The sequence below is a fragment of the Lipotes vexillifer genome, unplaced genomic scaffold (assembly GCF_000442215.2).
Source record: "Lipotes vexillifer unplaced genomic scaffold, Lipotes_vexillifer_v1.1 scaffold86, whole genome shotgun sequence".
In the NCBI taxonomy this organism is placed as follows: domain Eukaryota; kingdom Metazoa; phylum Chordata; class Mammalia; order Artiodactyla; family Lipotidae; genus Lipotes; species Lipotes vexillifer.
In genome coordinates this window covers 3,495,353-3,508,695 of record NW_006785406.1, presented here as the reverse complement: position 1 = coordinate 3,508,695, position 13,343 = coordinate 3,495,353, and the positions used below count along the sequence as shown (strand labels likewise).

Genomic DNA, 13,343 nt, shown 5'->3' with positions numbered 1-13,343 from the left:
TGCTGACGCTGGGGGACTGTAAGAGGAATCAGACGTAGGCCCCCAGGGCTGCATGGAACTCTGTGAGACACTGGACCAGCTGCTGGAACTTGGGCCTCTCCTCCGGATCTAAGGCCCAGCAACAAGCCATCACAGCAAATCTGCAGAGTGACAAGACCAGAAAATTTGGCTAGTGATGATATAGTACTCCTAACCTTTTGGTCAATATGTTACCAGTTATGTTATCTATCTAAATGTGGGTGTGGAGAGGATGATATATTAAAAAAATCAATCAATATTACTATCTGTTGGCAGAGCTAAAATGAATTATCTGGATGATATCTGTGGATTTCAGTTCTGAAACACGTCAAAATATATCAGCAAATAGAGATTGTATATAACTACCTAAAACACAGTCAAAATAATAACCTGTGCTATCCTGTACAGTTGACTCTTAAACAACACAGGGGTGAGGGGCGCCGACCCTCTGCATAAAAATCTGCGCATAACTTATAGTTTAGCCCTCCATATCTCCAGTTCCCCCTCATCTGCATATTCAACCAACCATGGACCATGTAGTACTGTAGTATTTGTCACTGAAAAAAATCCACACGTAAGTGGACCCACATAGTTCAAACCCACATTGTTCAAGGGTCAACTGTATTTGAGTTCTGAAAGAAAGAACTTGGAGGAAGAGGAACCTTTAACTAAACTGTAAGAATCCTGGATCTACAGTAAAATCTGTGCAAAAGCTGCTACCTTGCCACAATATAAAAACCTTCAGGGGATACTGGAACTGAGACTCAATCACCCCTGAACAGCCTCCTGCCCACTCTGATCCCATTATATGGGAAGACTAGCTATGTGATAAAAGCAGGAAACAGGAACTATATCAGTTCACACCAGCTGGCAAGGCACGACAGCAATGAGAAAGGCTCTTTATAACTAAGGATGTCCTTAAGGCTGTGTAGGTCCTCACTCTACACAGGAAAACCGACAGTGTTCAGTGTTTTCTCACTATGTACATAAGTCTCTTGGATTAGATTAATCACTACAAATATGAGATGCAAAAAGTCCTAATGTCAAATGCCTTAAAAAGAATGAATGAGTCTGGCTGACTTTGTAGTTTCTCTACAGGAGTATAATTCAAGTCCAAAGAGGCATTATTCTCAAAAGGGAAGTCTCTGTACAAGTATGGACACCTGTTCTTTTTCTTTTATCCAAATGTCGTAAATGGAATGAAATCCATGTCTTCAAGTTCAGAAAAAACTTACAGTTCATCAGGACAGTTGATCGGCTGGGCTATTCGGTAACCGTCTTTCAAGTACGCGGCCATCTCAAACGGGTCGATGTCCACGTAGGGTGTTTGGCCCAGAGTCATGAGCTCCCACAGCGTCACTCCAAAGGCCCACTGAGAAGAAGAACGGCAACACCGTGAGGGGATATTTAAAACAGCTGTCAGAGTGCTGCTGCCTGTGGCCAGGTAGGGACCAAAAATAGCAGATTGATCAACTCTTTTTTTTGTGGCATGTGGGATCTTAGTTCCCTGACCAGGGATTGAACCCGCACCCCCTACATTGGAAGCGTGGAGTCCTAACCACTGGACCACCAGGGAAGTCCCAGCAGATCTATTACCTCTTAATGAAAGCAAAATGTTATTTATAAAAAGAAGTCTACCATACCCAATTAGATTCTCTCGTTGGACAGAAAGGAACATTTTAATGAATGCATCCTTTAATGTGAATATCATTATTGTATATTCTAAGGTAATTAGAGCCACTGGAATTATTTTTACTGTTGATTACAAGCTCCACCATCCAAAACTGTTAATTATGTCTAAAATTTTCCTAATATGTAAATGTGTTACTTTAAATACCATAGCTAGTCTGCATAATTGAAAAGTGGAAAACGCAAATCATGTAAAATATAATGTCATGGATTTTTACTATATTCAGGTAATTTAAATTAACAGATGAAAGTACCTTACTTGGGTAAAATATGAGATTTATTTAAAATCAACATGTAAACTATTGGTAGGAGCAGAAATCATAAGCAGTGCCAACAGTGCTCAGTCATGGTCCAGCCAGGGCTCCTCAGTTTGCCTGTGGCTTCTGGACAGTGTGTGGACGGCAGGAACATGTCTCCACAAAGCTGCTGCCATGAGGCAGGGCAGGACTCAGACTGGGGGCTCCCACTGATCTGCTGCCCCGCGTGGGCCTTGAGGTCAGGAGAGCTGAAGGTGGATGAGGAGGAAGATACCCGTGTACCATGCTACCATGTTTATGAATACCTTCAAGCTCTAGACATTTTTTTTCATTTTTCTCTTTTTTTCTCTTTTAACTTTCACAACGAACCTATGAGAATCACCGGTAGCCCAATCTTACAGATGAGAAAACAGAAATAACTTGCCCCCAAAAACACTTTTTATAAGTGAAGGGGGAAAAGGAGGAAAAAATTACAAGAACAGGTCTGTTTATAAAATCTAAGCACATTGCATTAAATTTTAAGTTATTTTGTTCAATAATAATGAAATACTATTCTAAAGTATACAGATTTTTTAAAGCCTTATATTTGTGAATAGTTATGTTTCTTATTATAATCTAGGCAAATAAGGAAACAATGGAATGATATCTTAGAATATTTTTTAAAACTGTCAATGGAAAATTCTATACTAAGCCAAAACGTACTTGAAAAATGAAGACAAAATACAGTTTTTCGAACAAAAGCTGAGAGAATATGTCACTGGCAGACCTACACTTCAAGACACGTTAGAGCAGCTCTTCATGTGGAAAGAAAAAACACCAATGGGAATTTGGATCTATACAAAAAATGAAGAGTGCTAAAAATATACAAACAACAACTAGGTATTTTTTCCTCATTTAAAAATTTCCTTAATAGACTGTTTAAAGCAAAATCCCATGCACTGTGGGGTTTACAATATAAATGGAAGTAAAATGTATGCCCATAATAGCATAAAGGATGGAAATACTGTATGATAGAGCTGCTTATATTAAACATGAAGTGGCGTAATATTCCAAAGTAGAAGGTGTACACACTGCAAGCCCTAGAACAGGTTTCCCAACTTCAGCACTAGTGACACTGTGCACTGGATGAGTCTCTGTTGTGAGAGGCTGTCTTGTGCATGGCAGGATGTTTAGTTCAGCAGCATCCCTGGCCTCCACCCACTGGATGCCCCAAGTTGTAATAACTGAAAATGTCTCCAGATATTGCCAAATGCCCCACAACCCCAGGAGGGAGGGTGCAAAACTGCCCCCAGTTGAGAAACCCTAAGCCAGACTGATGAAAGAAAATAAAAAGACACAAATAACCAATATGAGGAAGAAAAGAGGAAACATCATTACAGATCCTATAGACATCAAAAAATATTATAACTCAACTTTATGCCAATAAATTCAATAACTTAGATGAAATGAACAAATTCCTTGATATATACAAGTTACCAAAATAGATACAAGAACAAACAGAAAATCTATACAGCCCAATATTTCTTAGAGAAATTGAATTCATAATTTAAAATCTTTCCACAAAGAAAACTCTGCATCCAATTTCACTGGATGAATTCTATCAAACTTGAAAGAAAAAAATACAATATTAGTTTCCTAATACAATGTTAGTTTCCTAGGGCTGCCATAACAAAGTACCACAAACTAGGTGACTGTTTAAACAACAGAATTTGCCTCACAGCTCTGGAGGCTAGAAGTCCAAAATCAGGGTGTTGGCAGGGCTACACTCACTCTGAAACCCACAGGGGAGAATCCTTCCTTGCCTAATCCTACCTTCTGGTGCTTTGCCAGCAATCCTTGGTGCTCCTTGGTTTGCAGCTGTGGTACTTCAGTCTCTGCCTCTATTTTCACACAACATTCTCCCCTTGCATGCCAGTGTCTCTTCTTATAATGATATTAGTCATATTGCATTAAGGTCTACCTTAATTATGACTTCATCTTAACATTATATCTCTAATGACCCTGTTTCCAAAGAAGGTCACATTCTGAGGTATAGGGGTTAGAACTTCAACCTATCTTTTGGGGGAACACAATTCAAACCACAGTACAATCCTACACAAACTCTTTCAGAAAACAGGGGAGGATGGAATACTTCTCGACTCATTTATAGGCCAGCATTATCCTAAATACCAAAACCAAAGAGTTTAGCTTTTTGGAACTTAATATCTTTTTTATTAATTGTTACCATTAAGGTAGAACAACGGCCATCCTTGAGGTCTGTGCTTTGGGAGGAGGGAAGAGACAGGGATCAGATGCCGATGGATGTATATTTTTTAAATCTTCATAGAGTCTACTGGAATTTCCCTAAACCTGTTGGTTTAAGGGGAATCTTCTGTTCTGCTTAAAAATGGAAAAACGATTTCAAATTATTAAAAGTTAAAGGAAGGTGCCTGCTGACATACAGGTGTTTGTCTTTAAACTTTATATGAATTTTTAATAATGACAGTAATTAGTCATTATAATGCTTAATTTTTAAAATAGTGTCCAGGGCTTCCCTGGTGGCGCAGTGGTTAAGAATCCGCCTGCCAATGCAGGGAACACGCATTCAAGCCCTGGTCCAGGAAGATCCCACATGACGCGGAGCAACTAAGCCCGTGCACCACAACTACTGAGCCTGCGCTCTAGAGCCCGCAAGCCACAACTACTGAAGCCTGCCTGCCTAGAGCCCGTGCTCCGCAACAAGAGAAGCCACTGCAATGAGAAGCCCGCGCACCTCAATAAAGAGTAGCCCCCACTGGCCGCAACTGGAGAAAGCCTGTGTGCAGCAACGAAGAATAAATAAAATATTTATTTATTTATAAAGCACCCAAAACATAAATAAAATAAATTTTAAAAATTTAAAAATAAATAAATAAAATAGTGTCCAATTGCCACAGGGAAGGTAGTTCACTACACAGATGGAATAGAGCCCAAAGAAGTGAAGCTAGTTGGAAGGGTGTTCCTACCCCTTATTTACAAGATGAGATGGGTCTGTTCTTATTCACTGATTGTGGTAGCAGCTTCAGGGAAGGAATAATCAATCCAAACTAGATTTTGGAGGAAGAAACAATAAGAATTGGTAAGAAGTGGATACTGCCACTTGATGAGTAACCCCATCCACTGACAAGGGATGTTCTAACAACTTCTGACTGTAAGACTTTCATAGTAATGCTGGTGGTATCTGAGACCTGGAGTGTACACAGGTACCATAACAGTACAAAATATATAAGATGACTTAAAAAAAATACTTCTTTCACATTGTTGTATCCACATTATCACTAAGCACCCATATAAGTTTCTTATGTTACATATTGCAGCACTAAGAAACACCAAAAGAAGAACAATAAAGCCAAAGGGAAAGTTGCAGTTTCATTTCCTTACAAGCCAACAACCAAAAAAAGTGATTAATTACATGTTGGCTCACCAACCCTCTAAAAAAAATCAAGACCAAATAGCACAAGGATAATTTGTGGAAAACTTGCTCTCTAAAGTCTTCTGATAACTGAACCATTTAAAATTTACACAGACTTATTCTATAATTTCCTCTTGTTTGACGTCTTTGGAAAGGGGGCAATGAGAAGATCAGAGTTTTATAAAACTTTTATAAAAGGTTCTTGCTACATCCATTTAAAGAACATGTAGAAAATAACAGTGTTCCATTCATCTTATTTCTCTTCTCCCAACTTGTGTTATTTTATAGCTTCTTAATATATAGGATACAAAATTTTTTCTTCACTAACAACATATACAGATGTGACTTGTCAAAGAGTCTATAATACTCGGGACTACCCTGGTGGTGCAGTGGTTAAGAATCTGCCTGCCAATGCAGGGGGACACGGGTTCGATCCCTGGTCCGGGAAGATCCCACATGCTGCGGAGCAGCTAAGCCTGTGTACCACAACTACTGAGCCTGTGCTCTAGAGCCCGCATGCCACAACTACTGAGCCTGTGCACCTAGAGTCCCCCTGCTCTGCAGCAAGAGAAGCCACCACAATGAGAAGCCCACGCACCGCAACGAAGAGTAGCCCCCCGCTCACCGCAACTAGAGAAAGCCTGTGCGCAGCAACAAAAGACTCAATGCAGCCAAAAATAAATGAATGAAAATTTAAAAATAAATTTATTTTTAAAAAAGTATATAATAATTCTTTTTTACTCTTTGATGTAATGTTCACTAATGTTGGGACTATTCAGAGATTTCCATTCTGTTACTTCAGGCTGACCTCAATATATTACATATGATGAGAAAAAAATTTTGTTCAATTCTAAATGATCTCATTTGACCACAGCAAAAGCATAATCAAGTGTTTTATGGCTAGGCCTTTCTGTTAACACTGGAAACCTAACATCCCTTTCTCATATACGGAAATAGGTTCAGATGACCAAAATGGAATTAACTTAATGTAGGACAAGTGCTTTCCAAGCTTGAGTAATAAGAAAAATCACCTGGAGTGTTTGTTAAAATTACAGATTCCATAGCCCCATCCTAGTAATTCTGAGGCCTGGAACTCAATATTTTTAAGAGTCCTAGCTGGGTCCTAAGATCCTGCAAATGTAGGAACTAGTCTTAGATGTGTTAGCAATGGTGGTCAGACAGCAAAGACAGAAGACAGTTTTTATGTATTTTTATTGTAGTATGGCCAACATACAATAAACTGTTCGATTTGATATATTCTCACATATGTATACACCTCTGAAACAACTGCCACAATCAAGATAATGAACATATCACATATCCATCACTTCCCAAAGTTTCTTAACAGCTCTAATCCCTTCCTCCCAGTCCCCACTATCTCCAAATAACCATTAATCTGCTCTCTGCCACTAACATTAGTTTGCATTTTCTAGAATTTCACATAAATGGAATTATTAAAACTGTACATTTTATCTAGCTTCTTTCACTCAGAATAACGATTCTGAGATTCATCCATGATATATCGACAGTTCATCCCTTTTCACTGCTGAACAGTAGTTCATTGTATGAATACAGCTGTTTACCCACTTACCTGTTGATGGACATTATTTCCAGGTTTAGCTACTAAAAATAAGGCTGCTATGAACATCTATGCCCAAGTATTGGTAAGGACATATGCTTTCATTTACCTAGGAGCAAAATGACTGGATATGGTATGTACATGTTTAACGTTTTAAGAAACTGCCACACTGGGAATGGTCCCTGGTGGTCCAGTGGTTAGGAATCTGCTTTCCAATGCAGGGGATGCAGGTTCGATCCCTGGTCAGGGAACTAAGATCCCACAGGCCATGGGAGAACTAAGCCCACGTGCCCCAATTGCTGAGCCCACAGGCCTCAACTAGAGAGCCCACACACCACAACTTCAGAGCCCACGTGCTGCAATGAAGAGCCCTCATGCCACAACTAGAGAGAAGCCCATGGGCCACAATGAAGATCCTGCATGCCACAACTAAGACCCAACACAGCCAAAAATAAATAAATTTAATAAAAATTATTAAGGATAAAATATCTCATACTTAAAAAAAAAAAGAAACTGCAAAACTGTTTTCTGAAGTGTATGTACCATATTACATTACCATCAGCAGTAATAAGAGAGCTACCGTTCTTCCATATCCTTGCAAAGACTTCAGTCTTCAATTTTAGCCATAGTAATGGGTGGGGAATGGTATTTTGTTGTGGTTTTAGTTTGCGTTTTCCTAATGATTAATGATGTTAATCATATTTTCATGTGCTTATTTTCCATTTATATATCTTCACTGGTGAAGTGTCTGTTGAAATATTTTGCCCATTTTTGTATTGGGTTGCTTTTTTATTACAGGTTTCCCCTGCTATCTGAAAGTAGAGCATTCCTATGAAACCTTCTGTAAACAGAAATGCCATAAAGTGAGGCAGCAATTACTTTAGAACACATCTTACTAACACATGCACAGTATAAATCGAGATAAATCACAGATGCTCACAAGCACAGTTCAAAGCCATGGTGGCTTGATGCTGAGATGCTGAGTGTAGTGTCTGGGGAAGGAGCTTAGCGGGGCCACTCTCACTGCCTGGGGTGCAAGATGCCTCTATAATGGCTGCTACAAAACAAACACTTGAATGCTATTTTTGCTTTTCACCTTTTTTTTTGTAAAACCAAAAATCTTCTTTGGATTTCTCTTGGTTTGTGAAAACAGGTACTAACATAGGTCTTTTGTAAAAGCGAAGTGGCATAAAGCAAACTTTTGAAAAGTGGGGAATACCTGTACTGAATTTTTAGAGTTCTTTATATATTCTGCAAATATGTCCTTTACCAGATATATGATTTGCAAATATATCCTCTGTGACTTGTCTTCTCATTTTCTTAAAACTATTTCAAAAAGTACAAGCTTCAAATTTTGATAAAGTCTAATTTGTTCTTTTACAGATCTTGAGTTGGTGTCTTGTCTAAGAAATCTTTGCTTACGGCAAAGCTCCAAAGATTTTCTTCTATTATTGTCTTCTAGAAGTTTTATAGTTTTAGGTTGTGCACTTAGGTCTGTGATTTATTTTGAGTTAATTTTTATACATGGAGCAAGGTATAAATTGAAGTTCATTTGTTTTGTAGCTGGATATCCAGTTGCTCCAGCACCATCTGTTTAAAAGAGAATCCTTTCTCCATTGACTTGCCTTTGCACTTTTGTTGCAAATTAATTGTCCATACATATGTGGGTCAAATTTTACATACTCTATTCTGTTCCACTGATCTACCTATCTACCTTAATGCCAATACCACAACTGTCTTGATTACTGTAATTTGAAATCAGACCCATAACTTTCTTTTTTCAAAGCTGTTTTGGCTATGGTTCTTTGCCTTTCCATATCAATTTTATCAATCTGTCAACTTCTACAAAAAAAAAAAAATTAAAAGTCTGCAAAGATTTTCTTCGGAAATGTGTTGAACCTATAGGTCAACTTGGAGAGAACTAACATCTCACTATTGAGTTTTCTGGCCAACAAACAAGGTACACCACTCCACTTATGTAGGGCTTTAATTTCTCTCAACAGTGTTGCATAGCATTTTCATCAAATAGGTCTTTCACAATTTTTGTCATATTTATTCCTAAGAATTTCATATTTTATGATGCTTTTATGTTTTTAAAAAACTTTAATTTCTGATTTCTATTAGTATGTAGAAATACAACTTACTTTTGTACATTGATCTTATATCCTGTAATCTTTCTAAACTCATTTATTAGTTCTAGTAGCTATTTTGTATATCACATTGGATTTTCTTCATAGACGATCAAGTTGCCCACAAATAAAGAGTTACCTTTTCCTATGCAATATTTTCTTACCTTTTATTTCCTTTTCTTGCCTTAGTGCACTGGCTAGAACCTTGAGAACAATACTGATGAGAGTGGGTGCCCTTGTCTTGTTACTATTATTAGGTAAAAAGAATTCAGCCTTTCAGCATTAAGTATGATAACAGCTATAGGGTTTTGTTTTTGTTTTTGTAGATGCCCTTTATCAGACTGCTAGGAATTTTTACTAGAAATGAATTTTGGATTTTTTTCTAATACTTTTTCTGCATCTACTGAGATGATCATATGGTTTTTCTTTTTTAATATGTAATACAGTAAACTGCACTGCTTGATTTTTCAAATGATTGAAAAAGCTTGTATTCTTGGGATAAAGCCTATGTGGTCATAATATTATTTTTAAATATATTCATGGGTTCTAAACTTGTTTAATTTTTGCATCTGTGATCATGAGTGATAATGATCTGTAGATCAGTTTCAAGGTAATGTTAACTTCACAGAATGAGTTAGAAAGTATTCTCTCCTCAACTTTCTGAAATTGTATAGAATTTTTATTATTTCTTCCTTAAATGTTTGAAGGCATTTGGCAGTGCCCTAGAGTTTAATCTAGACATAAAATTTTCTTTGGGGGCAGGTTTTTAACTAAATATTAAATTTTGGGGGAATTACCTGGCAGTCCAGTGGTTAGGACTCCACACTTTCACTGCTGAGGGCCTGGCTTTAATCCCTGGTTGGGGAACTAAGATCCCACAAGCCACGCAGCAAGGCCAAAAAAAACACAAAAATTCAATTTTTATATGGCTATTCAGATTATCTACTTCTTGAATGAGCTTTGAAAATTCGTATCTTCCAAAGAATTTGTCCATTTCACCTGTGTCTAAATTTATTGGGAAAAAGTTGCTCATAATATTCTTACTATTAATACCTGTGAGAATCTTTAATGATATCATCTCTCTCATTCATTATATCATTAGTTTGCAACTTCTTTTTTTCCTGATTAGTCTGGCAAAAGATTCATCATTAATGATATTCTCAGAGTTAAGCATTGGTTTCACTTGATTTTTCTCTACTGTTTTTCTGTTTCATATTTCACTGACTTCCATCTAATCTTTATCATTTCCTTTCACCTACTTACTTGGGAGTTAATCTGCTCTTGTTCTAGTTTCTTAAGGTGAAAACTAAGGTCACTAATTTGAGACTTTTCTTCTTTTCTAATATTGATGTTTAATAGTATATATGTTGCCCTTGAGCAGCATCCCCCCAATTTTGAAATGTGTCTTTACTTTCGTTCAATTCTAAGTACTTTATAATTTCCCTTTTGATTACTTCCTTGACACATGGGTTACTAGAATGTGTATTATTTAGTTTCTATACATTTGAGGATTTTCTAGATTCCTTTTTGTTGTTGTTGTTTTAATTTATTTTTATTTTTGAGTGCACTGGGTCTTTGCTGCTCGCAGGCTTCCTCTAGTTGTGGTGAGTGGGGGCTACTCTTCATTGCGGTGCGCGGACTTCTCACTGTGGTGGCTTCTCTTGTTGCAGAGCACGGGCTTCAGCAGTTGTGGCTCATGGGCTCTAGAGCACAGGTTCAGTAGTTGTGGCACACGGGCTTAGTTGCTCCATGGCATGTGGGATCTTCCCGGGCCAGGGATTGAACCTGTGTCCCCTGCATTGGTAGGCGGATTCTTAACCACTCTGCCAGCAGGGAAGTCCTAGATTCCTATTTTTGATTTCTAATTTAATTCCATTGTGTTCACAAAACCCTACTTTGTGTGAATTAAATCCTTTTAAATTTATTGACTTAATCATGATCCAGATGTGGTCTACCTTAGTAAATATTGCATGTAAACCTGCAGATATGCATTCTGCTGTTGTTGAATGGTGTGTTCTATAACTGTTAACTAGATCAAGTTGGTTGGTACTGTCACTGAAATCTATATCCTTACTGATTTTCTGTCTATTTTACCAATTACTACACAAGGGGCATAAAAATATGTTCAATTATCTTTTTAAAGGATTTAAGTAATGAGAAAAAAAACTGTATACATTTACCCATGCAGTTACCATTTCTGGTATTCTCTGTTCCTTTGTCAGACCCATATTTCCATCTGGTATTACTGGTTCCCAAAGGACTTCTTTTAACATTTCTTATAGTGCACATCTGCTAGTTATGAATTCTTTCAGCTTTTCTATTTCTGGAAAAGTCTTTATTTCCCCTTCAGTTTTTGAAAGATATTTTATCTGGATATAAAATTCTACATAAGTTTTTTCTTATAGTAGATGTTTAAGATGTTTAAAGATGTTGCTTCACTGTCTTCTCCCTTGCAATGGCTTCCAATGAGAAATTCTCCTGGTTCCTCTGTATATTAACATTCTTTTTTTTAATGGCTGCTTTTAAGATTTTCTCTTTATCGCTAGTTTTGCACAATCTGATTATAATGTGTAACGCATTAGTTTCTTCATTGCTTATTGTGTTTGGGGTTTGTTGAGCTCTTAGATCTGTGGATTTATAGTTTTAATCAAATTTGGAAACATTTCAGTTATTTCTTCATTATTCTTTTAGTCCCCCCACTGCCCCGCATCTCCAATGCATGCTTTTGTGGACCCCGATTACAACTATATTCAGCAACCTGAAGTTGTCCCATAGGTCAATGAGAGATCCTTCTTCAAGAATTTTCTGTACCTTCTCTCTCCCATCTCTTGCTTTATTCCCATCTCAGACAAGAGGTATACCTCCTCCTATGCCAAACTATACCTTTACGTGGGCTTCTGAGCCCATTCACCTATCATCTCTTGGACCTCCCCTCCAATAATCACAAGTCTATCTCTTTCTCTCCATTGCTTCCCTGCCTAAAAGCCACACCAAACAAACTCAGTAAAATAAAACACAACATTAACACAATAAAACCTCTCTTGATCCTGCCAACCCATCAAGCTACAATCCTTCCACTCCTTTTCATAGCTAAACTTCTTCAAAGTGTAATCTATTTATTGTCTCCACTTTCTCACCTCCCTCAGAGCCCTTAACAATCATATCCATCTTTAATGATTTACTAAACCTGCCTGCTCAAAAGCCCTAAAAGATTTCCTCATCCTTTCTGACTACTGCAGATATGTTTAAAGACTAGACTCTCCTTGAAACTATTTCCTTCCTTGGTTTCTAAGACACAGCATTCTCTGGATTCTTTTCTTACCTTTCTGTTTTATTCTTGTTCATCTTTCCTTTCTCACTAACTAAAGTAAATATTCCCTACATTTTCTCTTGGCTTTCTTCTCTCTTTATATTCGCTACCTCTGAGATCAACAAACTCTCTTGTTTATTCAATCACACACTTTTACGAAGCTGATGTACAATTTCTAATATCCTGCTTCTATGTCTGTCCAGAATTCCAGACCTACATTCCACCCATCAGTATCCTGAACTCAACATGCCCCATAGCAAATCAATCATGTTTTCCCCTCAAACCAGACAGTCTACCTGTTGTCCTCAATTGTGTTGCATCTTTACAATGCAAAGATTGCACTTATGTTTTCAGAAACATGGGCCCTGGCCACAAAAGCAAAGTAGGTATCTATGCAATATATCTAATACTTAAGAGGGAGACCTTAGGCCACAAAGGTCACTTAATAAATCATTTACTCATAAATAACAACTGTTGTCAAAAGAACACATGGGATCTCTGAATTGAAGTCTGTAGGAGTGAGACAAGGAGAAAAATGAGGATTCAACATGGAAACAGAGGGGAGAAGAGGACAGTGTGAGGCCCTCCAAGATACTTTTACACAGTCAAGTACACAGCTCTCTAAGGATAAGATTAACACTGCTACACACACACACACACACACACACACACACACTTTAATTCTGTAAATATGGAAAACCTTCTAAAGGAAAATAATTAAGTCAGAGTTCCCCACTGCCTGTTATAGGAAAAATGACTTGTGCCAGAAAATATAAGGCAGTGTGTGATAGGTGCCATTATTAGGTAGATAAAGAATTCTTTATGGGTGTCATTAAGTAGATACAATTCTCTGGGATCCAAAGATGATCAAATTAAATGGCATAGAAGCACCTGGTGAGTTTGGACTCAGCAGGAATTCCAGATTGGCTTA

At 37.6% G+C, this 13,343-nt stretch overlaps 1 protein-coding gene across 1 annotated transcript in view; it reads right to left on the bottom strand.

Annotated features, from left to right (window-relative positions):
• Positions 1-28: 28 nt before the first annotated feature.
• RYK (receptor like tyrosine kinase) overlaps positions 29-13,343 on the bottom strand; it is a 96,050-nt gene continuing 82,735 nt past the window's right edge. Inside the window, exons 15-16 of the mRNA XM_007457555.1 lie at positions 1,254-1,390; positions 29-140 (exon numbers count right to left, since the gene is read on the bottom strand). Of these exons, the coding sequence (XP_007457617.1) occupies positions 29-140; positions 1,254-1,390 (249 nt within the window). The remainder of the gene's footprint in view (positions 141-1,253; positions 1,391-13,343) is intronic.